We start from the raw sequence: 24,587 nt of genomic DNA, 5'->3' as shown, positions 1-24,587 counted from the left end.
GCATACACTTCTTTAATTTTGTTTCTGCTTGCACATACATAAAAATTAAAAAATACTTTGAAGCAGTAGCTGCCAAGATAACAAACCTTCCCTCTGCCTTCTTACACACTCCTAACACTTAACTAACCAGCCCTGTTAACCACCTTGCAAGTGCATTCTGAAACAGTAACCAAAAAGATGGTAAGAGGAGAAGACATGAAAGAAATTAAAAGTCCATTAATATATTTGAGCCTTTGAGGAAGTGAGTCAATTCCCAAGACCCCTATACTAGTCTAAGTAATAGACACAGTTCTTCCAGAAACAATAACAAACCCATTTTCTCTCTACATTGCCATTGAGTGCACCAGGTCTTGTGCTTAAGTATTTTAATAAATTATTGAATGTTGCCAGAAGGGAGAGTTATAGTTGGGTGAGTCCTGAAATTAGATCATCATCCTAAATTATTGATTTAAAACATTACAGAAAAATAATTCTTAGTATTCTGACAGTGGTTTCTCAAGCTTCAATGCAGGCAGAATTATGATGATAAAATCCATTAGATCTGATACAGTGCAGTCTCTTGAGAAAAATAAGCGTAGATATTTTTAAATTCCTCAATTTGATTTTGTAATAAAAATAAAGTTTTAAAGATGACACAAGTGCAGCAATAAAAGTACTTTTAAAATGTGTATAGCAGACACTTAATAAATTACGTCCAGATTTCATAAAATTACCAGAATAATCAATATAATGTAAGAGTAAGGACCTTTTATACTTGCCTAGCTCATTAATCCAAAGGAGCATGTGAAGAGGTGAGCACTTTTAATGGGATTATTCCTTTGTTATCATACAAATAATAGCTCTACTAAAAGTGTGCTAAATTATTTTTAGTTTCCATTGTAATTTTGTAGCAGATATATGCAGTCAATCATTAAAAGAAAATACCATCTCTCAGCCCAAATACTAGCAATTACAGCTCACATCCATGTTTTTGAGATAAGTCATCAATGGAAAACAGGTTCCCAGTGTAGCTGAGAATTTCCAGCAGAAAATCTTAACAAAAACAGTAGGGGAAAAAAAAGAAAATTGAATAAAATAAAAAATACATATGCTGAAAATCACAAAACAGTGAGGTGAAGCATGAGCTAATATGGCACTGGCTGCACCTTCAGACAGAATGTGCAAGGGAAGGCAGTGCTGGCCAACCTGCCTCTGGAAGCACTGGAAAAGAAAAGCCACGGGGCACCAGTGTCACCTGTCTTTCTCTTTTCCATGTTTTCAATAAAGCCTGATAGGTGCAGGAATGGGGAGGGGAATATCTTGTTTTGTTTCCCAGAGGTAGTTGGTAGGGAGCAAAGGGGCAGCAAACTCTGTTCTAGAGCCCAGGCGTGGGCCCTGACCTCCTGCACCCCACCTGAGCAGGGGTCCCAGAGTCCTTGGGCAGATGTCACAGCCCCGTGTGCAGGGCTCTGTCCTTGGGCAGATGTCACAGCCCCCTGTGCAGGGCTCTGTCCCAGTCCTTGGGCAGATGTCACAGCCCCGTGTGCGGCGGGACCGGGAGAGTTCATGGATGGGAGAGCAGCACCTCAAGCTCCCCCGGGGCACGTTGCTCCTCTGGCAGCACAATGGCTATCTAAGAATTGTTAAAGTGCAAAGTGGCCTTTGCAGCATGTTTGAGTGACTTGGTTTCATATCTCAAAATTTTCAGAATTTTGAGAATTCCAATACAGCCATTGAAGAATTGCAAAAGCCTTTTGATGTGTTAATGTAATTTTAACTGAATTACAATCTTGCATAAGTTTCCTGCTCCAGCAAAATAAATTATTTACTTACTCTTTAAATACCATCCCAATCTTCTAATTTCTTTGCTGCATGTGCTCTAACGCATATGCTGCCTTCTCTTGGATTAGATTTCTGCTTTTAGAAGTATTAAGATTAGCCTAAATTCATTAATTCTTCCTACACAGCCAGCTTACTTCTCTCTCATTTCCATTTTTATTCAAATTACTCCTGACTTCATGGTTTGTGTCTTCCATAACACAGCTATGGTTCAGTAATTAGCTTTCATTCTGAAGCAATAAATTTTAATTTCCTTATTTTACTTCAGAGCCTTTCTGACTAGGCTCCTTCCCCTATATTTTAACATTGTTTTTATGAATTAGAGAGAAAGGAAAGAGAACAGTCAAAATACTTTAAAAATTATTTCGGTACATCTATGCATTCCTTATATCTCTTTCTAGAGAAACAGACTTCACATTTAGCATAAATTCCTGGGGGTTTTTTCACCAAGTCTGTTGCTTTGTAGTGTTTTTCCAAAGGGAGCAGAAATAAAGTAAATTTTTTAATAAAGATTGTTTTGGGGAACAGGGAGAAGTGAAATGGATACCCAAGACAAATGTCATGTAATGCTTCACATGGACATCTAATGAGAAAAATCTAAGTTTAAAAATGTTGTGAATTGGGAATTACATTTATGTGTAAGGGAAGAAAAACATCTTACTGAAGATTTGCTAAGAAAGAAGACTCTCCCCTCAGTATTTCTTCTAAAGACACTGATTCCCCTTTCCTAACAGATCTACATGCGATTTCTGGACTATCAAATGGAGCACTCCAATGAGTGCAAAAGGAACTTTGTTGCTGTGTACGATGGCAGCAGTTCCATTGAGAACCTGAAGGCCAAGTTCTGCAGCACGGTGGCCAACGATGTGACGCTGCAGACGGGCACGGGCGTGGTGCGCATGTGGGCCGATGAGGGCAGCAGGCTGAGCCGCTTCAGAATGCTCTTCACCTCCTTTGTGGATCGTAAGTACAGCCCAAAGGGCCCATTCTCCTGCTCAGGTCTTTTAGGGAAAGCATCAGCTGTGTAGTAAACAGCAGGAAAAATGGAAAAGGTTGTTTCTGTTTCCTTCACATTCTGGCAGGTAAATGAGATAATTGCTTTATTACATTTCTAACATGGCTCCTGAAGAAAAGCTTTCCTGCATCCTTAAAAGGTTTATTTTCCATTTGAATTCAGCAATACTGCCCTAGGCTACATCCTTCTCACAAAGACACGTCCTTCCCTACAAACGAGCACAGACTTATTTCAAAAAGACAGGAGGGGGACTGAGGCTGCTCTCCCACTAGCACCCAGTTCCCAGCACAACAGGCTCTTCTTAAGGCCACTCTGGATGTTCAGAAGAACAGAAAACATGCCTGATCCTGGAAAGTCTCTCCTTCCTAAACACAGCTCTGTCTTCAGTTGTGGGTCTGGACCTACAGCCACCTCCAGCCAAGCTGCTCCCTTATCCTCAGCTGCATTTGGCTGTAATGGACCCCACATGTGCTCCCTTAGCAAAGCCCTGTGGTGTTGCACAATGATGGACAAGTGGTTAAATTCAAGTCTATTTAAGAAGCCTGTAATTAAAGCTGAGTTCTAAATGCCATCTGGATTTTTGTTTGGATTCCATAGCCTGGGTTAGAGATAGTCTTTACTCTCGTTGTAAATTAAGATGTTTCTTGAAGGCAGTTTTTTGTGAGATTTTTTTTCTTCTAAGGGTGTTGTACCTGAATGGAATTTTATTGCCTCACATATGTTGTCCACACTGCAGAACCATTGCAGTGCCATTTATATGGCACTAAAGCAGACTGAGCTCAGAACTGCAGAGCAGATCTGAGATACATGGGGAGAGCTGAATGAAATATTCCCATTTCAGGAAGTCAGACCTATGCTGGTGCTAAAGGTTTTCAAAAAGTTCTGCTTGAAGAATAAATAGTACAGGTTTGCTAACAAAAAACCCCCACTTTTCTGACAGAACATGTCTGTAGCCAGTCCTGAACAAGATCCTGGTCACAAACTTGCACAAAAGTTCAGGTAACAGGTAGCTTTTATTTCTGTTCCATAAACCAGTAAATTTTAACATAGGAGAAAAGCTACTTTTTGTAAAACAACCTTTCTAAAGTAACAATATGTATAAGAGAAATAGATTCTGGCTTACTTTGAGTACATGGTAGTAAGGAAGAGTTGCATGCTTCAAGCTAGAATATTGCTTAGCCTACAAGAGGCATTTAATAAGGTTTAGATATTGAGAATTTAAATAAATGTCAGTTTTAAGTACAGCTTGCAAAAATTGATAACTGCCTTTCCACTAGCTTTTATTTCAATACAATTATTAACATTGGTGATAGTGCAAGTTATTCTAACTTTTAATGTAGAAAATGCTACAAATTTTGCCAGGGAAATTGTCTATTTATATTATAATTATTGGAGTGGGCTTTTTGTTGTTCTTGAATTTGGATTTTTTTGGGGGGGTTCTGGGGAGGTTTTAACGTGAGAGGTTGAAATACTAAAGACTCTTAAAGGCAGATAACTTTCCAAATTTATGAGTTTAAAGCAACTCAAAAGTCATTGGCAGAAGAACATCTGCAAAGGTAGGTGGTTATTGTTATTTACCAGAGATACTGCCTTCCTTGGGTAGGGTCATTGAAAAGTATGTGTCTGTAAAGTGTTTCAAGTATTTTATATAATCTAGTCATAAGCAATTTTTCTAACTGAAAAAAGTGAATCTGAGCTTACCTTATTTTCAGATTGTTAAGCTATCTTTCTCTTCTACCTTGCTAATGATTTGTAATTACATGAAGCCAACCATAAAAACAATCAATATTTCTGGAAAGATTTCCATAAATGAACTAATAGTGCATGACAGTCACCTAACACACACCTAGCACTGCTTGCAGGTTTGACTAAGTAATTCAGCTAACAGCAATGTGAAAAATCAATGTATTTGATTTCTGGCTTGATTCAATAGATGAGTAATGCTGGATACAAAGAGCACTGTGAACATTGCACCACTTTTGGGCAGCTGTTATGAGAAGAATCCAGCTATGTCCTTGAAGTCCTAGGCTGGAATTGATCAACCATTGTGACTTTTAGACTTCAAACTCCCCAAATAACAAACAGAAAGGAAAATAAGTCCATTTTCCCCATCTTCATGAACTGTGAACAAAAGCCATGCCCACAAAAATTTAAAGGGACTACACAAACATGTAAAATAGAGCCTGTGCTGGCAGATGGAGAAGCAACAGCAGAATTCATCAACCAAATACAGAACTGTAAAAAAAATTCACCTGTTCAGGGAAATGAGAAGGAGAATATGTTTAATATGTTTACATTATGGCATAACTGACAGAACAGGCCTGATCTCAACCTTCCAAAGGAGTGATCCTGTTTTAAAGCAGTGCTCTTCAGGCTAGAGCTGCTCTCCAAACAATCACATTCTCAACTCACTTCAGCAAGGAAGTGATGTGATGGGTACTGTTACATTTTTAAGCACTGAGATTACCTCGATAAACTGTTCCAAAATGCCCTCTAAGTATGTTCTGTATTGATACTTGCACTGCAATTAAAGCAAGTTCTTGTATGGAACTTCTTGCCAGATTGCCAGGGTTAAGCAGCAAATACAAAGCTTAAAACCAATGAGTGTAGGTTACCCAGCTTCAGTGGAGTAAGCCATGGAAAGACAATACATATTTAATGTAGGAATGAAAAATCAAAATTAAAGGTTTGAATGTTCTTTTTTTCTTAGGCATAGCTCCTCTTTTTGTCATTGAGATTCTCAAGCCTAACATAATGACTAAGTGAGAAATGCAGTGTTTAGGAGCAGTCATTCTCTCTGCTCTACCCTTTGGGTTTGCTGTTATGTTTCAGAGAATCCAGACTGCTCAAGAACACATTCTTTCTGTGAAAACCAAATAGCAGAATGTCTATCACACATCTTTGCTGTTTAGTATATAACTGACTTCATTAATAACAGACATGTCCATCATAAAAATACCCCATTACTGAAACAAATGGAAAACCAATTTCTTGGTTTCTTGGTGCCCTGAATTTATAAATAATTCCCTACATAGATGATACAACACCCTGAAAAGAATTATTACTACTTTCTAATATCTTTTTTCTTATGTCAAGGAGCTGTAACAAATACAAAAACATGGGGCAGCCTTCTAGTTAATTTCTTTCTTCAAATTTCTGACTATATATAGATAGATACATAAAAAGCTAAATGTACTCTCTCAATCCCTGCATTAGCTCTAATAGGAGGATCCCAGAGCTTTTGATTCACAAGCAGGAATGACTTAGATGCCTCTAGTTATTGAAATCTCTTGCAATTACTGAAACAGTCCTCCACAAGCTGAAATCTGATTTGCCTTAAGATAGTAATGGGCTCTAAAATGCAGATGTTCAGGGAGTGCTTCACAACATCCACACAGCAGATGCTCCAGAATAAATATATCATTGATAGTGAGCATGTGATTTTTAAGTATTAAGTTTTTAAAGACACATACTAAAACCTCCTTCCATCATCTGTGTTTTGTGACTGTCTCTATTTGCTCCCTACCCCTTTGGAGCAAGAATGGGTTTTGTAGCATTGATAAGACTGAAATTGCTGAAAGCAATTACATGGAGAGAGAAAAGCATCAGATAGTGACGTGCAAGAGAAATGATTGTGTTTGAACCAGAAGAAGAATGCATGTTAAAAACCCCAGATATAGAAAGTTAATAGTTTTATTGCAAGGCATCAATTACTGAAAATTCTGAATGTTTTCTTTCTCTTCTCTCCTGCAGCTCCCTGCTCAGGCAACACTTACTTCTGCCATAGCAACATGTGCATCAATAATTCTTTAGTCTGCAATGGCATTCAGAACTGTGCATACCCTTGGGATGAGAATCACTGCAGAGGTGAATATAGTGCAAACCACAGCCTTTATGAGCTAGGCTGGTCAGTTTGCCTTTCAAGAAAGTCATGAAATGTCTTTTTCCTGGAAATATGCTGAAGACAGCTATTCTACTAATCTCAGGAAGGTGTTCCAAATTTTTTATTTAAACTCAGGACACATGTAAGCATCCTGAATATTGCTCTTACTGCTTTTAACTAAATTTCTTCTTCTTCAGCATATACTCTCTATTTTAAAAGGATATCAGCTTGATAAGAAGTAGAATTTAGTATTTTTGAGGCTGCATCCTATCCATTTCTAAACTTTAATAAATCAAGGATTGTAGGGACAGGTAATACCTTTTAGAGATAAAAATAAAGAGCTGAAAAAACACAGAACTAAGTTTTCAAGCACAAAAACTCTCTCAGTTGAAATAGAAGCAACAATCCTCAAAGACAATTTTAAAACATTTGTTTAGATCACAGGCTATTTCAGGATAAATTCAGCTGCTGTATATGGTGTGAGAAAGGATGGGAGGAAGGAGGAATTGTTAGGGAGCATGAAATAAACACTTATGGAATACAGACACATGTAAATTCCTGCTTCTAGAACATGGGTTGGGAGTATTTTTTCGATCATTACAACTACAGTAAAGACTTGTTTCAATATCAGGCTTTGTAGGGAAAATTCTCATAATTTGAAGAAATTGTTATTCTGTTAAAGCACAGACATTCTCCCGTGCTTCAAGAATAGCTCAATTGTCAGAGTTAGAACAAAACCAATCTAAGGTCAACCAATTTTCTTGCTAAAGAAAACAATAGAACAAAAACACTTGAGGTTGTTTGCTTCGGATTTTTTGACAAATAGAATGGCAACAATAGGTCTGAACACAAAACTCCAGAAGATTTAAGTAAGTATTCCATTTCAAAGAGAAACCGACCCTGCAGAAAAGGTCAAAACCTCCTCTATAGAAAGTCTTGAAAGAAAATTTCTTTTCAATGCAAAAATTCTGCTTGCATTTTTTAAGCAAATAAACATAAAAAACCCCCTACTTGTTAATTGCATTTTAGGTAAACAAAGAAATTCACACCACTAGTAGATATTCTAATGTAATATTGTGGAAGTTTTCCAGTCAAAAAACTGGTCCATAACTCCCAAGTTTGCAAAGTAAAACTAAGCTTCCTCTAAACAATCCTTACCTTTGATAATACTCAATATTCCCTCTTAAGTTTAATTTCTAGATCTCTTTCCCATCTTTACCAACTGTTTTCTAGACTCTCCCCTAGAAATCACACATCACTAATGTACTGCAGTATTAAAAAAATTAATTCCATAAAAACCGTGTCTTTCCCAATATTTGTAAATTGTTGTGTCTGATGTTGAATGACCCATCATGTTTTATGTTGAATGCAATCTAAATTCTGCTGTAATACTTGCACAGCAGAAATTAAGAGACAGCTGAAGACCAGATCCACATTGCCAGCTAAGGGAGACTGATGCAACCAAATAAGCAATTCCTAGAATTAGAAAGAGAGCTGCTCACAATTGTGCTCAGTTCCTGCAGGCACCCAGAGTTCTCAGTTAGTCCATATCAATAGCTACATAAATCTGAGCATATTGTGACCTACTTATGCCTAAGCCCTGTAACACAAAAATTGATAGAGAAGTCAGTTGTGTGCAATTTATTTTAAGAGACTGGCAAGGACATCGCCTTTTGCAAAACAACTTTTTGATTAAAATATCTGCCAAGAATTAAGAAACCTAGATGCAGACAAGAGAACTGCCATAGCAGTGAAATTCATACCTCCCACCATGGATGGCACCACTGTGATCTAAGACAGGCAGGACAAGGGGAGAGATCTTCCTTCACTTCACTTCAAAGGTAAAAAGTAGCTCAAAGGAAACAACCCAAGCTCTGAAGCAGAAATGTAATTTCTTATTAGCCAACTCCTTGCCTTGGGAGCCTCTGCTCAGCATAAGGATTGTTTCAAATATCACATGATGGTGTATAACTCTCCCCATGCACTGTGTGTGGTATTTAGGTACGTAACACACACATTCAGATGCCAGGAGCCAGATATCTGAAAATGTTATGCAAGATTTAGGCTACTACATTTTCTTCTTCATAGTCTTAAATGCTTCTCTCCCACTAGCCAGTGTTGCAGTGTAGAAATCTCTCAGTCCCCCAGGACAAGAACATGAATGGAACAGAAGTTCAACTGGAAAACTTTAATCTTCAAACAAGAATTTTAAATATGGAAAACCATCTTGTTCTGATGCTGCCATCTTGTGTGTTTTCACATGAAGTACTAGCCAAAATTGCCAGATGATTTGGGTTGGTTGGTGTATCCCCCTACCTTTTTTTTTTCAAGTTACTTCATCATTGGACTCTTAGAACTGGAATAAGAGCTTTGCTAAAGCTCCCTGTGATGACTTAGGTGTAACCTACTTACACAATAGACACAGCCATTACATTTCCAAGAGATGTGAAAACAGTACAGTCAATCTTATCTCTGATAATATTTCACTTTTAAAGAAGAATGAAACAATTTTAAATCTAGGTTTTCTTCTACTGACATCACTGGGAATGTTACCAGCAGGAGCAAACCATGGTAAGAAAAACATCATCTGTAGCTGGATTAAACCTATTTAAGGTTAATTTAAGCCTATTTAGCTCATGGATTTAGGAATATAGACATCAGTAAAGGTTCAGGGTGGAAGGCTCATCCCAGCTGAGTCAGCAGGCACTGGTTCACAGAGTTGCACCTGCCACTGAATTATCATATGGTAGCCACTAATGACAGGGAATTAGACAAATCCCATTGACATACAGCTCTAGTCTCCAGTCCCATTAAGTAATTTTATCACTTGCATGGCAATCACAATACAGTCTTGCTTTGTTTAAATACGTTATCAAAAGTGCAGAAACTAATAAAAGTCTTGTCATAATCACTTTCTTCCTTTGCAGAAAAGAAAAGAACTGGATTGTTTGAACAAATCACCAAAACCCATGGGACAATCATTGGCATCACAACAGGGATAGTTTTAGTTCTTCTCATCATTTCAATTCTAGTGCAAGTAAAGCAACCTCGCAAAAAGGTTATGGCTTGCAAGACTGCCTTCAATAAAACTGGTTTCCAGGAAGTTTTTGATCCTCCTCACTATGAACTGTTCTCACTAAGGGACAAGGAAATTTCTGCAGATTTGGCAGATTTATCAGAGGAACTTGAAAACTATCAGAAGCTGCGCCGCCCTTCAACAGCTTCCAGATGCATCCACGACCACCACTGTGGCTCCCAGGCCTCCAGCATGAAACAGAGCAGGAGCAACCTGAGCTCCATGGAGCTGCCCTTCCGCAATGACTTCGCACAGCCCCAGCCCATGAAAACCTTCAACAGCACATTCAAGAAAAGCACTTACACTTTCAAGCAAGCTCACGACTGCCCCGAGCAGGTGATAGAAGACAGGGTGATGGAGGAGATTCCATGTGAAATTTATGTCAGAGGAAGGGAAGATACAGCACAAGGTTCATTATCTATTGACTTTTAACTTCCTGCTGAAGGTGGTGTGAGTGTATATACAAAATGCTCATGTACAATGACAGTGTATATATTAAAAGTGTACCATACGCAGCGTGTGAATGCACACACTTTTAGCTTATTATACTTCATTCCAAAAAACAAAACCAGTCTTCATAATTAATTCTTGCTGGAAAAGTGGTGGATTTCTTCCAATCTTCCAAAGCTACCTATCTAGTGGAGGAGTAAGATGGAGACTTTGCATGGAATTATCCGAGAGGATGGTGGAAGAAAAAACCCTACAGCTACTAATTGTTGAACACTGAAAGCAATGACTACCATTCTCTTCTTCATACCATTTACTCTTCTTTAGATGTCTGCTTTTCAAGACAATTTTAATACCTCACTTGCATAAATAAAAGTAGTTAAGTGCACTATGTGTATGTCAACATAGGTGTCTTATTGTATTTGTCAAATTGAAAATAGAGTTAGTGTTAAGTGCCAGTTAAGACTCACGAATTATGTTACAGCCATCTGTTTCACTTGCCTTTAATTATCATTTCCACACTCCAGGCTTTGTGAGAAATAAGTGAAAAGGGTCACTGCCTTTTAACAATATAGAGTTATATTAATCTTAGTACATGTGGAAATATCTTTGCAGCTTTCATTTAAAACACAAGTGAGTAGTCATTTTATTCTAGATGCAGACTTTTACAACAGTTTTCTTTCAAGAAGGTTTAGGATTTTAAAATATTCTGCCATATATTATAGCTCCATATGGCGCACTGATTTCACAGCTCTGTACTTAGGAAACAATTTTGTTCCTGAGTTTTCCAAGTATTTACATAAATAGATTGTACTGTACATTTGTCTCTTAAAATAGCTTTTTACTCCTTGTTGCAGCCAATCTTCCCTACTGAAATCAGCAATGATACTTTTAGCTCATGTCCTACTTGCCTGAAGAGAACTGCTCTGAGGTCTGTGTGATTACTGGGTGTATGAAGGAACTGGAAACAAAGAAATCACAAAGCAACTCTAATTTATCCCTATGGAATCCTTCTTGTGCCCCTTGTTTCCATTTGCAAAATTGCACATTTCATACCTTTTTAAATGGTGGTTTGGAGCTAATTTAAAACTTTTTAAAATATAGAAGAAAATTTTTAAAATATATTCTCATTGTGGTTTTTAAGCTTTTTATATAGTTTGATACTGTACAGCCTATTTCTGAAATCCAAACTAGCACCTGGACAGCAGGCTTCTTTCAGGGTCCCTCTCAGCAGTTCTGACTAACCTGCAGATGTTGCTGCACCCATCACAATTTGCCAAGAATACTTGTCATGACTTCCACATTAGCCTACAGCTCCTTCCCTGGGTAGTCTGAGCTTATTTGGGTATTGTGTTTGCAGGAAACCTTTGACTAAAGCTCATCCCCCAGCTAGCCCTGGGCATAGCCTTTATTTACAGAGGGATGTCAAACCATAGTGTTTGTTGTGCTGATTGTAGTACCAAAAAAGCCCCAAAAAATCTTAACCTATGACCCTTGTAACTGAAAAATAATTTCTTTGAAATAAAGATGAACAACAGCTGTAATCACAGATTTTCGCTAGAATGATAAAGATTTTTTTAAATGCTTAAAATGTACAACATTTAAGGGGAAAAAAGAAAGGGGAATTGAGTTTCTTCAGCAACCCCCAACTTCAAAATTAACCCTGTGTCTCCTGTTTAAAAAGAACTTAATCAGCTCTTATCTTAGACCCACAAGGCTGGATGTACCCTGGTGCCAGTTTTTGTGCTAGTCCCAGAATGTACTTCAATTTCAATGAATGAAAATGGGATTTATTTTTAGATGCACTACATGCAGAAAATAAATGTTAAAAAAATCTAGTTAATTGTCACTTAAAATTTTTTGAATATTCAATGAAAACATTTGGCAGATTTTATTTACTTCTCATTGATCTCAGGATGAAATATCTCACCATGACCTATAGGACACACCATGCTATTTGTGACAGTTTGTTAGTTCCAGATTCTTTCAACAAGCAATATGCAGTTTTACATGGGTCATTCTAATCCATATAACTTGTAAATGCTAGGTTTGCATGCCTGAGTTTTCTTTTTTAGGTGTATTTAACCATGTGCTAAAAATAACATAATCCCTACTCTTTCTCAAGTTATGTTGCCTTTGAGCAGTAAAGCTGTACTAATAAAACAAATAGGAAGCCTGGAGAGCACAAGTGTGTGGAGAAGAGGGAAATTGAAGAAGGTCCCAAATGGCTTGAGTAATATTTCAGTCTCTGTGGTGGCCTTGTGATTACATGGTCAGAACACAGCTGCCTTTTGGCTGCCCCAGAGCACAGCAGAGCTCCACAACCAGTCCTGGCTTTTGAGCATAACTGGTTCCAATGTCCCATGGGGTGTTTGAAAACCAATCTGCCTACACAGCCCATGGCAGGCTGGGCTTCAGTCACTGACTGTGCTTTAAGAAATGAGTCAGAACTATTAGAGCCATACTTCCACTTGCACCAAAATCAACTTCCCTTCACTGCAGAGGAAAGCTAACTGGGTAGGCTGCTGGGTATACAGTACAGAAAGCTGTACTGTGAAAAAAATCTAGCATTGGTTTGGCAGTCTCAATGCTGTTGAAGCTGATGTTGTGGTCTTTAAGCTTTTTGGGCATTAGTGAAAATGTCACATTTCATACTAGTGCAGTATCTAAACATCATTAGGCTATTCCCATTGTGTCCATCCTAAATTCATACATTTCTAGGAGCACCCTGATTTTGCTCTCCATTGTACCCATATCTGCAATGCCCTCTGCTAGCACTGAATGCTCCTTAGCAATGACACACTCACTGGACACACACTGAGCAGGACAAGACCAACAGCATTGATTTCTTTTTGGGATTTCTAACTCATTTTTACCTTTTATCATAGTAGCTTAAACGATCTGAACAAACCATCTAACATGAAGAATGAATTCTGATGAAAATTGTACAAGTAAACCTACAGCCAACATGAAAACAAAAGTGACTGTGATTCACAACTCCTGCAGGCTCTCTGAGGAGACACTGCATTTACAGAAGTGATGGCAGTGGCACAGGAAACTCAGGTTTAATGCTATTCCTGACTCCTCAGTGATCACAGAAATACCAATATGTACTTAAAATGCACGGGATTCTCTTGTCTGCTATAGACAAGATGACCTCACAGTATCTACAAATTCCAATGGCACATTGCAATAATGACTGTCTATTTTTACTAAACCAATAGTAAGAAGGGTTATGAAAAGAACTGTCATTGATTTACAAGAAAAGGTGCTTGTCATGTGAACAATTCACAGAATCCTTTTGTCATTAAAATATGCTTTGCTTTGTTTTTCACTTGGTACAAAGAATTCTGTGCATTAGCAGCAAACCTGTTGAATGAGGAGTATAGGTTTGTCTTATATGTAAAACAAATTTGTCCCTAAATAAGTTCTTATATCATTGATGACAATATTTAATTTTCCAAACTAAGTACAATCCTTTATCTGAAAGGATATCAACAGCACAAGTGGTAAAAAAAAGGTAAAAAAATATTTTAAAAAATTTAGCACATATACCTTGGAAGATGAGTAAATTACTGCTTGAAAAGGAACAACTGAATCCATGTGGATGTACCAAGCCACAGGTACAGTCTGAGCTTCCTGTATGCTCAGGCTCTGTGTATCTGTTCACAGCAAAACTCAGTCAAGCCCATTTACTTTTCCATCTCCTTATTTCAAAGTTGACATGTAAGCCCTATGATTGCTCAGGTCTGTAGACTGTTTATCAATACAAGTTTCCTAATCCATGCCAGCCTGAAAGATAAACTGATCTTACACTGAGATCACACTGCTAAAACTGAATATTAATTATAATAGGAGAAAGGATTTTAAAATCAAAAACCTGGATGAGTTGATTCATGCTTTGAAAATTAGTATTTACAGCACCCATCTCAATCTAACAATATAAAAGCTGCTATTTTTGCAACTGCAAAAATCATTCCTGTGATATCTAATAAGCATCTCTGTACAGCATCAATCCCCCTTGTAAATGCTTAAATCACATGTCAATATGCTGTAATATTCTGTGACAGGTTTATTTTCATATTCAAATTCCTTTGCTACACTCCATTTCACACAATCAGCTTAACAAAAACTCTTTTCCATCTGTTTCATAAGTCAACAACTGTAATTTCTGAATGGTCAACTTGTTCCCTCTTATCTCACTATTGAAGATAATCTACCATATACCAGATAAAACAGCTTAGTTTTTATAAGTCTGTTCTTACAGAGCCAGGCTCAGGGAGAAACAAACCTGATGTCTTTTACCTCTTTCCACTAACATGTCATAATTTATAGTAATAACTTGTATATGGAGAAACCCCAAAAAACCCTTCATGCCAAATTCTGTTCAAGAACTAAGTATTGTGATAAACCAAATAATAGGCACCTAAGACCTACATACTCAAAAATTCAAAATCATTTCCTGGTTTGGAATCTGTATCATTCCTTCTGAAAAATGGAATTATGTCAGTGCTCTTAAAAGATGCACATCACATCACTTTCCCCAAATAAATACTTCTCACCCCAAACACATATTTCCTAGACATCTTTTACATGCTAAAACTTATTTCAATATTTTATTAATTCATATATAGAAATATATGCATATTACAACTTATAATTAGCCTTGAAATTCATCATCACCGACATAAAGTTGCTTCTGTGTTCCTTCCAAATGTTATTTAGGAGCAAGGATTACACTGCATTTATCACTAAACCACAGCATTTGAGAGTTGAAGCATTACGTTCATTTCTGAGACTGTACTGCAGCTTATTTTCCACCAGAGAAGTGAGAAACTACAAAGGAAACTCAAAGCTCACAGGATTATCTGCTTAACCTCAAATGAATATGGCTAAACTGGAACAAAGTACATCAGTGTTCTAATACTCAAGGTTTAGTGTTTCATGGGGGAGTAATATCAGCATTAAATGGGCCTGTGGTTTTTTGTGAGCAGATTCTGTTTGCCCCAGGTTTGCTCATAACACATCTGTAATAACTGCTACATTCCCCTGTGAATAACACAGGAACCTAGGGCTTCAGCTATTTGCAGGGACAGGAGAGGAGGTGACAGTTAAAGAATTCTTTGTTTAAAATACAAAAGGAGAAACAAACAAATATTAATCACTGGACATTTCTGATACAATGTTTAACTCACCCCCCAATGCAGTTGAATTACCCTCAAGATAGTAAAGTCCATCATTCTACCTAACTAATATTTTAGGCTCCCTCACTTCTGTAAGCACCTTCAAATACTCCTAATAATTTGGAAAAAACCAGCTGTTAGGACTGAGTTTACTGGCTAGCATTCTCAACTACTACTGATTATTATAGAAAAAGATGTCTCAGTGGTTAATGGAGGTGAAAAAAGCAGGAAAATACTCTTGAAAGCAATTATGAGTTAAAAAATTCCTAGGAAGACAAGTCAATAAATCCCAAGTCTCTTAACCATTGTAATCAATCTTCTGTTTGTAAAGAACAAACAGCCAAGGTACATAAGGAATACTACTCATTACTGGCTCTTCACTGTATTTTTTATAACCCAACAGAGCAACTGAAGGCCTGAGGCCAAGTCAAATAGTTTTAATTTTTCTGTAGTAATGAAAAACAAAGAGATCTAGTAGCATGAAGATGTTTGCTTTTCACTTACCAGAGGCAAAGGATTCTGCACAGGCCGTTTAATCTTCTGTCATCATTAAATGTTATCTTTAACAGTAAAGGGAATTCTGGAATATAAAAAACAGCACAAAATATCTATGTATCATTCAAGTGTATAGTAAACAAACCAAAAGCAACAGACACTTAAAATAACCTCATATATTAGGTAACTTTTAGAGCTCTGTGTGACTCCTAAGGTTATCACATTCTCCCAGACATTTCTGCATTCTGTCTGTTTTAATACATTTGAACACAAGCTCTCAAATCTGTGCAAGAGAATTAGGAATAAAAGAAAACTAAGTTCTTTGCCTTTAAGATCCAGACTTATTAAAGCTTCACTGTACTGCACTTCCTCACAGAGTAGAAGCAAGGATAGACATTAGCATAAGGAAAAGAAATCCTTTACTTGAACTATCAGAATCCAAACATGACTTATGAATTGTTAGAATGTACACTTTGGTGTGCTTGGTTGTTTGTTAATTCTTGTTCCAACTTTCCTTCAATTATCAACATCATAAGATAAAATGCTCTCTAAAGCAAACGTGGAGTTTTGCCCACAGAGCTATAAGAAGTAGATTTAAATATTGCATGATCATGTTTAAAATTAAGAAATACCTGGTGTAAATGCCAACTTATAAAAGTACAAAAAGATGCATTACATACATTCAGAGAATAGTTTCCATTACAAGTTGCCAGATGTGTAACGTGAGGATTTAATGACATTTTAGCACCACCTGTAACATTACTGCAGCTGAAAAATACTAATGCTGAACAAGAGGAATAAAAAGCATAAACCCACTTCTTGTCCAGCACTCTCCCTTCCCCTCAGGAACACAAGAAAAGGCTACCAACTGTTCTTTAGCAGCAGTACCAAACAAGGAGCTCAAGCTAAGATGTAGCCCTCAGGACTTAGGAAATCAACAGCCAGAAGTAGAAAAAATAAAAGTTATTTCTTCATTAATTTTCCTATTCCTACATAGCTTGTGCATCATTTAAAAACAAAGAAAAATATTCAGAGTGATCATACAAGGACCACACCTACTGAGGGAAACAGATGTAATTGAATTTAGTTTTATGTGAATCAGAACTGGAGGTCATGGTTTACCTTTGCCATAGAACTGCACAGAAATTTATCTTGCCAAAAACCCAAAAGATAAGAAACAGTCACTTCAGACTGAGTATAATGGAATATTATTTCTGTACAACTGCAAGAAACTGCAGCTTGTTTGGTTGCCTTGTTAAGTTACAAAGAACAGCTGACACCAACTGAAGGAAGTGGCAGAAAGCCAAGCCTGTCTCAAAGCAGAACCACTTGTCTGCTGTACATTTGAAGATGTAATAACCTGGCTCCTGCTTGCCTAACCATGGGGCTGCCTTCCCCTCTTTCATCATGGAAGCACTTCCAGGACTGATGGGAGAATATTTGAACTGAATGACAATCCTACCTGTGGGCCCCAGGCCAATCTTAGCAGAAATACCCAATATGATATATCCAGGGGGAAAAAAAATGCAGCTTTGATTCTCTTTCAGACAGGAGTCAAATTATAGGGTCTAATATAAAATCCACCAGATTCAGTGTAAAAGCATCAAAAAAACCCACACACTCTCCTAAGGAGCAGGATCTGGATGCCCTATGAATAATAGACATTAGCTTCACTGTTCTGGAATACTTTTCTACACAAAAGTACACTCAAGCTGAAAGATTTCAAGACAGAGCCAAACATCTAGAGTGCTATTTTGAAGGGTAATTCATTATGTTAGTGATCCTATTGATTAATAGCAAACCCCTCTTATTAAGGTTAGATGTGCCTATTGATTTTTTTCTTTTTAAGGAAGACTTTGTATGAATATTAATGGCTAATGCCTAGAATTGAAAAACTGAAGGACAATTTAGCAAATTAAATGAAGCCGGGTTCTCTGTTCCCAGCAGCCAAGCCCCCTAAGCAAAATGCCACATCTGATCTAATGCTTATTTTTACTATTTTAAAAAGGATTTTGGATAAAAATCTTTGTTGCAACCTCATATAGAAAGGTAAAAGTTAGGTAGGAAAGTATAAACAAAGAAAGGTTAAGTTACAAAAGTATCAGAACAGATACTACACAACCACAGCCTACAAAGGGCTGAAAAATTAAATTGTGGATGTAACCCAAGGCATAACTCATGTGTCTCTCTAATGCCAATAGAAAGCTGCAAATTGAAAATAGGTTTACTTTTCTAGAGCTCAGCAACACTACAGCATCATTGAAACACCCCAGTGTTCTAGTGCACGATTTGTTTCATTTATTACCAGTGAAGTTTATCCCCCATCTATGGGTCTAATTTACCTGACAGCCCTGAATGCTTTACACTGGAGCAGTTGGCTGCAGAGCTGCATCTCTCATGATCCTGATGGGGCATAAAGTAGATAAAGCACCAAGTTCCTCATTTCTAGTGCAAAAAACCTCTTAAGCACCGACAAATCTGATTATTCAAGAATATTGTCCTCTTTAGCCTGCTCCAGCAGCAAACATTTCAAAAAACAGCTAAACCTATTTTCTCATCAGATGGGGCCATGTGTCTGGTAATGTCTGCACACAGCACATCTAAATAAATGTATCTTCATTAGTTTCATGTCAGTGTTAGCTCAAGTAATAACAAAAGTACCCTCAGATTGAATGTGCTGCCAAAGCCAGCCAGCTCTGCTTTTTCCTACAGTATTATCATCCATTAAAGCTGTTGATTATGAAATTATTTTCTATCCCTGTCCTTCACACTATCTGACCAAGCCCAGACTACTGCTCTGTGCTGTCTGTATGCAGATAATAATTCATATTCCAACTCAAATAAACATAAGAAAGTACAATGTCGTGTTCCTGTAGCAATAATTTAAAATACTGATCCATTAGTATCTGTCACAAATAGGGGAGACAATCTAAACAGTTATCCAGCAACCCTATAAGAATGCACACATATGATTTCAAATCATCTTGAATAACCTAAATTTAAAAAAGTGTACATAAAGGAGAGGAAGAAGGATATTGTGGAAAATACAACAGAGGAGTTAGATATTTCCTGTTTTATTAGCAGCTTACTGTCAGCATAAAGATGAATAATGCATGACTACCTAGAAATTAGACGTTCAAACAACTGAAGAGAGAGGTAAGCTTGAATAACCATCACATCAATCTTCAGGGAAACAAATTAGGGTACATTACTGTCACAGCTTTTTCTTGACATGGTTTCAGATTTTAATCCAGTTACATGGAAAGCCTTGGGAACATCAAAGAAATAACTTTTCCCCCCCTCTCCTGAATACAAACAAGTGAAAAGGCTTTTAATAAATCCTTTTAGCTGGATACATAGCTCATACAGAGGGAAAGAGAACATAAAAATATATATTTCTCTAAATTCTGATTTACTCTGGAAGAAGGAATGATGCCTCAGTTACACCCCTACCAAAACAGAAGCTTTTAGAAAATTCTTTCCCTAGACAGCAGTTCACTGAATTGCTACATTAATGCACCTTTCAGGCTTTGAAGTCAAGGGGCCAAAGCAGAAATGGCTCAAGAAAAAAGGCATGCTGTGCTCCCTTTACAATTATATTAATTATTTTTCCCCTCTCCATGGAAAGGTTATTTACTGTGTCCAGACTTCTCATTTTCCTAGCAAGACTGAGTGGGGAGACAAGATAAGTACTTGTTATTTCACTTACAGAACTTGTGCAGCTCACTTATTTCATTAGATTTGTCATGGCAATCAGTGGTCAAAGTAAGATTAAAACTCCTTTTACATCCTGATAAGCATCCAGCAAAGGCCTCTGCTCTTCCATTAAGGCCAACCAAAGCACCTTGAGGGCAAAATAAATAAGCAAAGAAGAAACAGGAAAAACTTACTTGCAATGATGAGATATTCTGGTAATAACTAAGTCACACCATTGCCATGGAGAAAAATCTCAGGGGTCAAGTACCTAATTCCTGTGCCCACTCCACCTGCAGACTCAAAAATCATTCAGTAAAGGTTGTGAGTAAAAGTGCATCTATGTTTGTGCCTTTCTAATTCAAGTATTTCAACAATTTCAAGGCTTTGTCTGCAGCTGTGAAGTGTAATTTTAAGTACACAGCTGTACTACAATCGTATCACAAAATTACAGTGCTTGGATGGGGATATGGATGGAGACAAGTTCCAGAAGACAGAACAATAACTTTCCTCTCAGGAGCCATGGTGTTCCTTCCCACTTCTGCCATTGCTAACTGTGTTTTCTTGGTTGAGGCATTGGAGATCAAATTATCCAATTTGTCTATTAATTTAATTGATGCAGTAATAAAATGCAACTGTCTGCCTAAATATTATCAATGGTGTGACAATACCAGTTTCCTCCAAAATTCTGTTTTGCTTCTAAATGTTACAGCAGACATGAAATATTCACCTGAGGTTTTTTCAGCTGTAGGCTGTTGTGTGCTCCTCAAACAAGACAGCATCAGGAATCTGCATTCTTGTCATTATGTTTTCCTCCAAAACAATCTCTGGCAATTTTTCCAGAGCTACTTTCCCAGAGTAGAAAAAACCCAAAACAGCAATGAAGAAAGAGGAGTAATAAAAAAACTACAGACAAATAAGCATGTTATCCAGGCTAGAGGAAAGAAAGAAAACAGCAACACACAGAAGTGATCCAGTTCCCAAGCAGCTTGACCCATTTTCCACTTCCTTCCATGTGATCACTTCCTGCTGTCTCTGGGCAAAGAGTGACCACTACTCCCCTTTGTGCTAAGAAAACAATAAAATTGTGTTTTGGCATATAAGCAACAAAGAGCAGAACAAAATCTGACCACAATGCCCCTTTCACAATGCAGGGTATGATGCTTCTGATAAGTCTCAATCACAAGCTCTCTTTAAAATTAGGTTTAAAACCATGCAAAAGGAACTACCAGAACAGCAAGGAGGTAAATGCAACTTTTTGCCAAATTGTTAAGTTATCTGAACACATTAGCAGGATCCTGACTACACAGCTATCACATCTTGTCCAAATTCTCTTTACTTTTTCCTTTTATCCAGATCCTGAAATAGGAGCAATTGGAGTGTATTTATTAATGAGTAAATTATATTTAGATTTTTTTAAAAATCAGAAGTAGCTACCCACACAAAATTGCAAATACACCAGGTACATTAGTGATAGATTTCAATTTTCTGCACCCAGAACACTGGCATTGTTGTTGCTATAGGGATTATGCTGCCTGTAGCTTTTGGCAGCATAAGTACAGGTGACATTCATTACTCAGGTCATGTTCTTCTAGAGTAAACATTTGTAAACAAATTACTGCTTAAACTGCCATTTCCTGGCCAACAGCACACTCATGTCATCTGGTTGTCAGCACAGTTCCTCCCACTTCTCTCCGAGAGGATACTGGAAGTGAAATGAAAGAAGTCACAAAATAGATTCAACTGTTTTACACAGAAAGGAGCATAACAGGGATGACTGAACTCTGTTCTGGACCAGAGGCAAATAACAATGCCAGGGAATTGTGTTCCCTTTGTCTTTCAGAAGAAAAAAAGCCAGCAAAACAAAACCAGAACCTAGCTAAAACCTGAAAAGGGTGGGAAAAAGAACAAATTCATTTTCTGTACAGCATCATCAACAATTCTGACCTTGTAGTAACTTTGAATTTTAATTCAATTTAAATCAACACAATTCTCTAAAGGTTGGAATGGTCACAGAGAATGGCAGCAAAGGTTAGTGACTATACTTGATATTAAATTGAAATGTCTCCCTTTGCTGGCTTAGATCTATTAATTGATTTTTTAAAAATCTATTGTTTTTTAACTTATGCTCAGCTCTTCTCTATGTCATGTCCAGGTAGAAAGTAAAAGCAGCCTTTCCAGCAGGAAGGGATGTTTTAGATTACAATACTGAACAGAACAGTCCATTCCCTGTTGAAAAAAGGCCCATAACATTGCAAGAAAAAAGCATCCTAGAAATGGATTATTTAAAGCCTCAAAGAAAAGTTTGCTTTTGTAGAAACTAAACAGAAAATTAGAGAAAATGGAAACAAATACTTCAGTTATACCTGTGGCTATGAAAGCAGATTAAAAAAAGAAGATGAAAGGCTTCGAGTTCCACTGCTGCATATCCTGAGCCACAACAGGCTCAAAAGGCTACACACACATTTTTGCTCTCCCAGAGAAAGAGAGGAATAGAATAGAAATTCTGAACTCCAGAGATGATCCCTATCCTTTCAAAACAAACCTCAATAATGGATTTATTTTTTTAAAGTAAATATCGAGAGAACAAACTAAATATTCAATAGATTTTAAACTGCTCTAGTATTGGAAATGTTTGAGGATTGGTATTTTTTAAGAGCAACCTAAGAAGCATATCAAATCTAGTATAAATAATTCCCTAATGATTCTCAAGCCCTTTTACATTTATTGCTAGTGACAACATTCAAATACAGTGTAATAATTAATATTGCAATTAATTATGGCAATTAAGTTTCTTTCAACTGAAGAAACGGGCTGCTTGACAAGAGATAAGGAATACATTATGACTTACTCAGCTGAGCAGTTATTTGTGCAAGCAACATACTATCTCTGATAAATCTAGTCCCATAAGTAATGACTGTGTGGAAATGAGTGGTTTTCATGATAAATGAAATCCCTGCTTTCAGGTGCTCATAAAAACTCATGTTCTAGGCAAAGAGGAGCTCTAGACTCAGGCAAAGCAGGTGGCTGCCCAACGTGGAAGCTCTTGGAGGCAAAAAGCTGCAATAGTGCTACCACCTGCTACTCCTACAAGTGATCAACTCTGCAGAGATCCTGACAGCTGAATTTGGGGGGCTTTTCTGGCTTAGAGAGTGTTTCCTCCTCCAGGGTCTCAACATTAAAATTTAGAGACTGAGCAGTGATTCTGTAGAATGCCTCTACCTCCATAAGGAAAACAAGCTGAAAAAACAGCTTGCTTTCTTGCCACAGGACCATAGAATAACATGGGTCCTTTAGGCAAAAGTGTATTATAAAAACAAACAAACAAACAAAAACACAAACAAAATTTTCACACACATCTGTCTGCATCTGGGAAATTCAGCAGAAGGTTCTAGAGAGAGCAGAAGGAAGATTGGCACAGGACAAGGCTTTGTTCCCTTGTCAGTAAAGCCACATTTTGGGCTCACAGTGCCCTATTCTACTCATATCTGCACCACCAAGCAAGAGGTCACATGATTTCTGTCCTTTGAGGTGCATCAGTGATGCTTTGTTCATGTGTTTTTGTCATAGGGGTTTGCATTCTTTTTCCTGGGAAAAATGCTTACCAATGCTGCTCTAATACAGTTACAATATAACATTTGCCATCCCTATTACTTTGAAGATTTTATTTCCAGACAGCCCTGACAAAATGAGTCTGTCTCAATGCTACTTTATCCAACCTTATAACAGAAGGTTTGGAGATGACAGTTGAATGTTACAGTCTTTGTTTTGGCAAAGCACCATATATCACATCTGTCCAAGTTGTGCACTGTGAAATAATATATCCTAAGCACTAGAAACCCAAAAATACAGATCTTATGTTTTTAAGCAAGAGTGGATAAAACCAGTCCTTTTTCTATTTGTCTGTGTTTTCTTTTTCTTGATTCAGCATTATTTACAGATAAGCTACAGACTATAGAAAGTCAATAAAAAGAAAGCTGAACTAACAAAGCACATGACACTAAAAAGCTTATCAGCAAGAGCTGTATCATCTCCTTGCCTGTCTCCTTCAAGTAAAGGAGATCTAGAATTTATAGGGTGCTGGTAAACACACTTTAGAGATTTGAAGCAGAAGCAGGAAGAACACAGCACTTGCCAAATTCCACATAAGGGCAGAAAGATATGAACAATCATTATCTGTGCAGCTCAGCTGGAGACAGCTCCTCAGAAGTGTGCAGTGAGGAAAAAACAGGGCTGCAAAGTCAGCTCACTGCAGACCTTGCTGCCCCAGCTTTCCCAGCTGATGCAGCAGTGAGTGACAGCACCATAGAAAATAATACATCACAGAGTTTTGGGTCAAGCTGCTTTTCTCCTATAGAATATGGCCTCAGATTTAGAAGAGACAGAAAATAGATATACTGGAGGGTAATTGTAACTTTTATCTATAGATATCTCAGACTTGGATGATGCAATCCTATAAGTAGCTTTCAGTGCATTGGCTTTCTTTAACCTCTGCTAAAAGAAAAGCCCTTTACTACACAATTGATCTTGCTGCTCCCCTGAAGCACTCATTTCAAGAAGTTTGAATTCTAAAACACCAATATTTATACAAAGAAAAATTACCTTTTGGCATATAAAGTTGTCAAGACAATAGAGATTTATTAAGCATGAATAGATTTCTGAAAGCCCTCAATTTATAGTCTGAAGCTATTCCTATAATCATCAACATAAATTTTGGTTAGAGAAACAGCTCTTACTTTGTGCTGCCATAGAGTCTTAAAAGGATACAGACACAAACCACAATGCACCTTCTGCACTACTTATTACACAGAAAGTTAGAGAGGATGATTGGTCCTTCTTAAATAATTTTTTCTTCAGTTGTTCAGCTATGAGATCAGCAGGACACTTTCAGCACTAATGAATGTAGTGCTGTGTTGAGTACGTGTCACTGGGATAGCTCAGAGAAAGAAAACCAAAAAGTCTGGAACACCAAGGAAA

The 24,587-nt window shown here is 37.4% G+C and overlaps 1 protein-coding gene across 1 annotated transcript in view; it reads left to right on the top strand.

Moving 5' to 3' along the window:
- Positions 1–11,361, top strand: part of NETO2 (neuropilin and tolloid like 2) — a 30,467-nt gene extending 19,106 nt beyond the window's left edge. Inside the window, exons 7-9 of the mRNA XM_071440332.1 lie at positions 2,553–2,781; positions 6,587–6,700; positions 9,644–11,361. Of these exons, the coding sequence (XP_071296433.1) occupies positions 2,553–2,781; positions 6,587–6,700; positions 9,644–10,224 (924 nt within the window). The 3' untranslated portion in view covers positions 10,225–11,361. The remainder of the gene's footprint in view (positions 1–2,552; positions 2,782–6,586; positions 6,701–9,643) is intronic.
- Positions 11,362–24,587: the final 13,226 nt, after the last annotated feature.

This window comes from Agelaius tricolor, unplaced genomic scaffold (genome assembly GCF_023055355.1).
Source record: "Agelaius tricolor isolate 1412-34295 unplaced genomic scaffold, bAgeTri1.0.p SCAF_15, whole genome shotgun sequence".
In the NCBI taxonomy this organism is placed as follows: Eukaryota; Metazoa; Chordata; class Aves; order Passeriformes; family Icteridae; genus Agelaius; species Agelaius tricolor.
The sequence above is the reverse complement of the archived record's forward strand: the minus strand, read 5'-3'. Positions and strand labels throughout refer to the sequence as shown.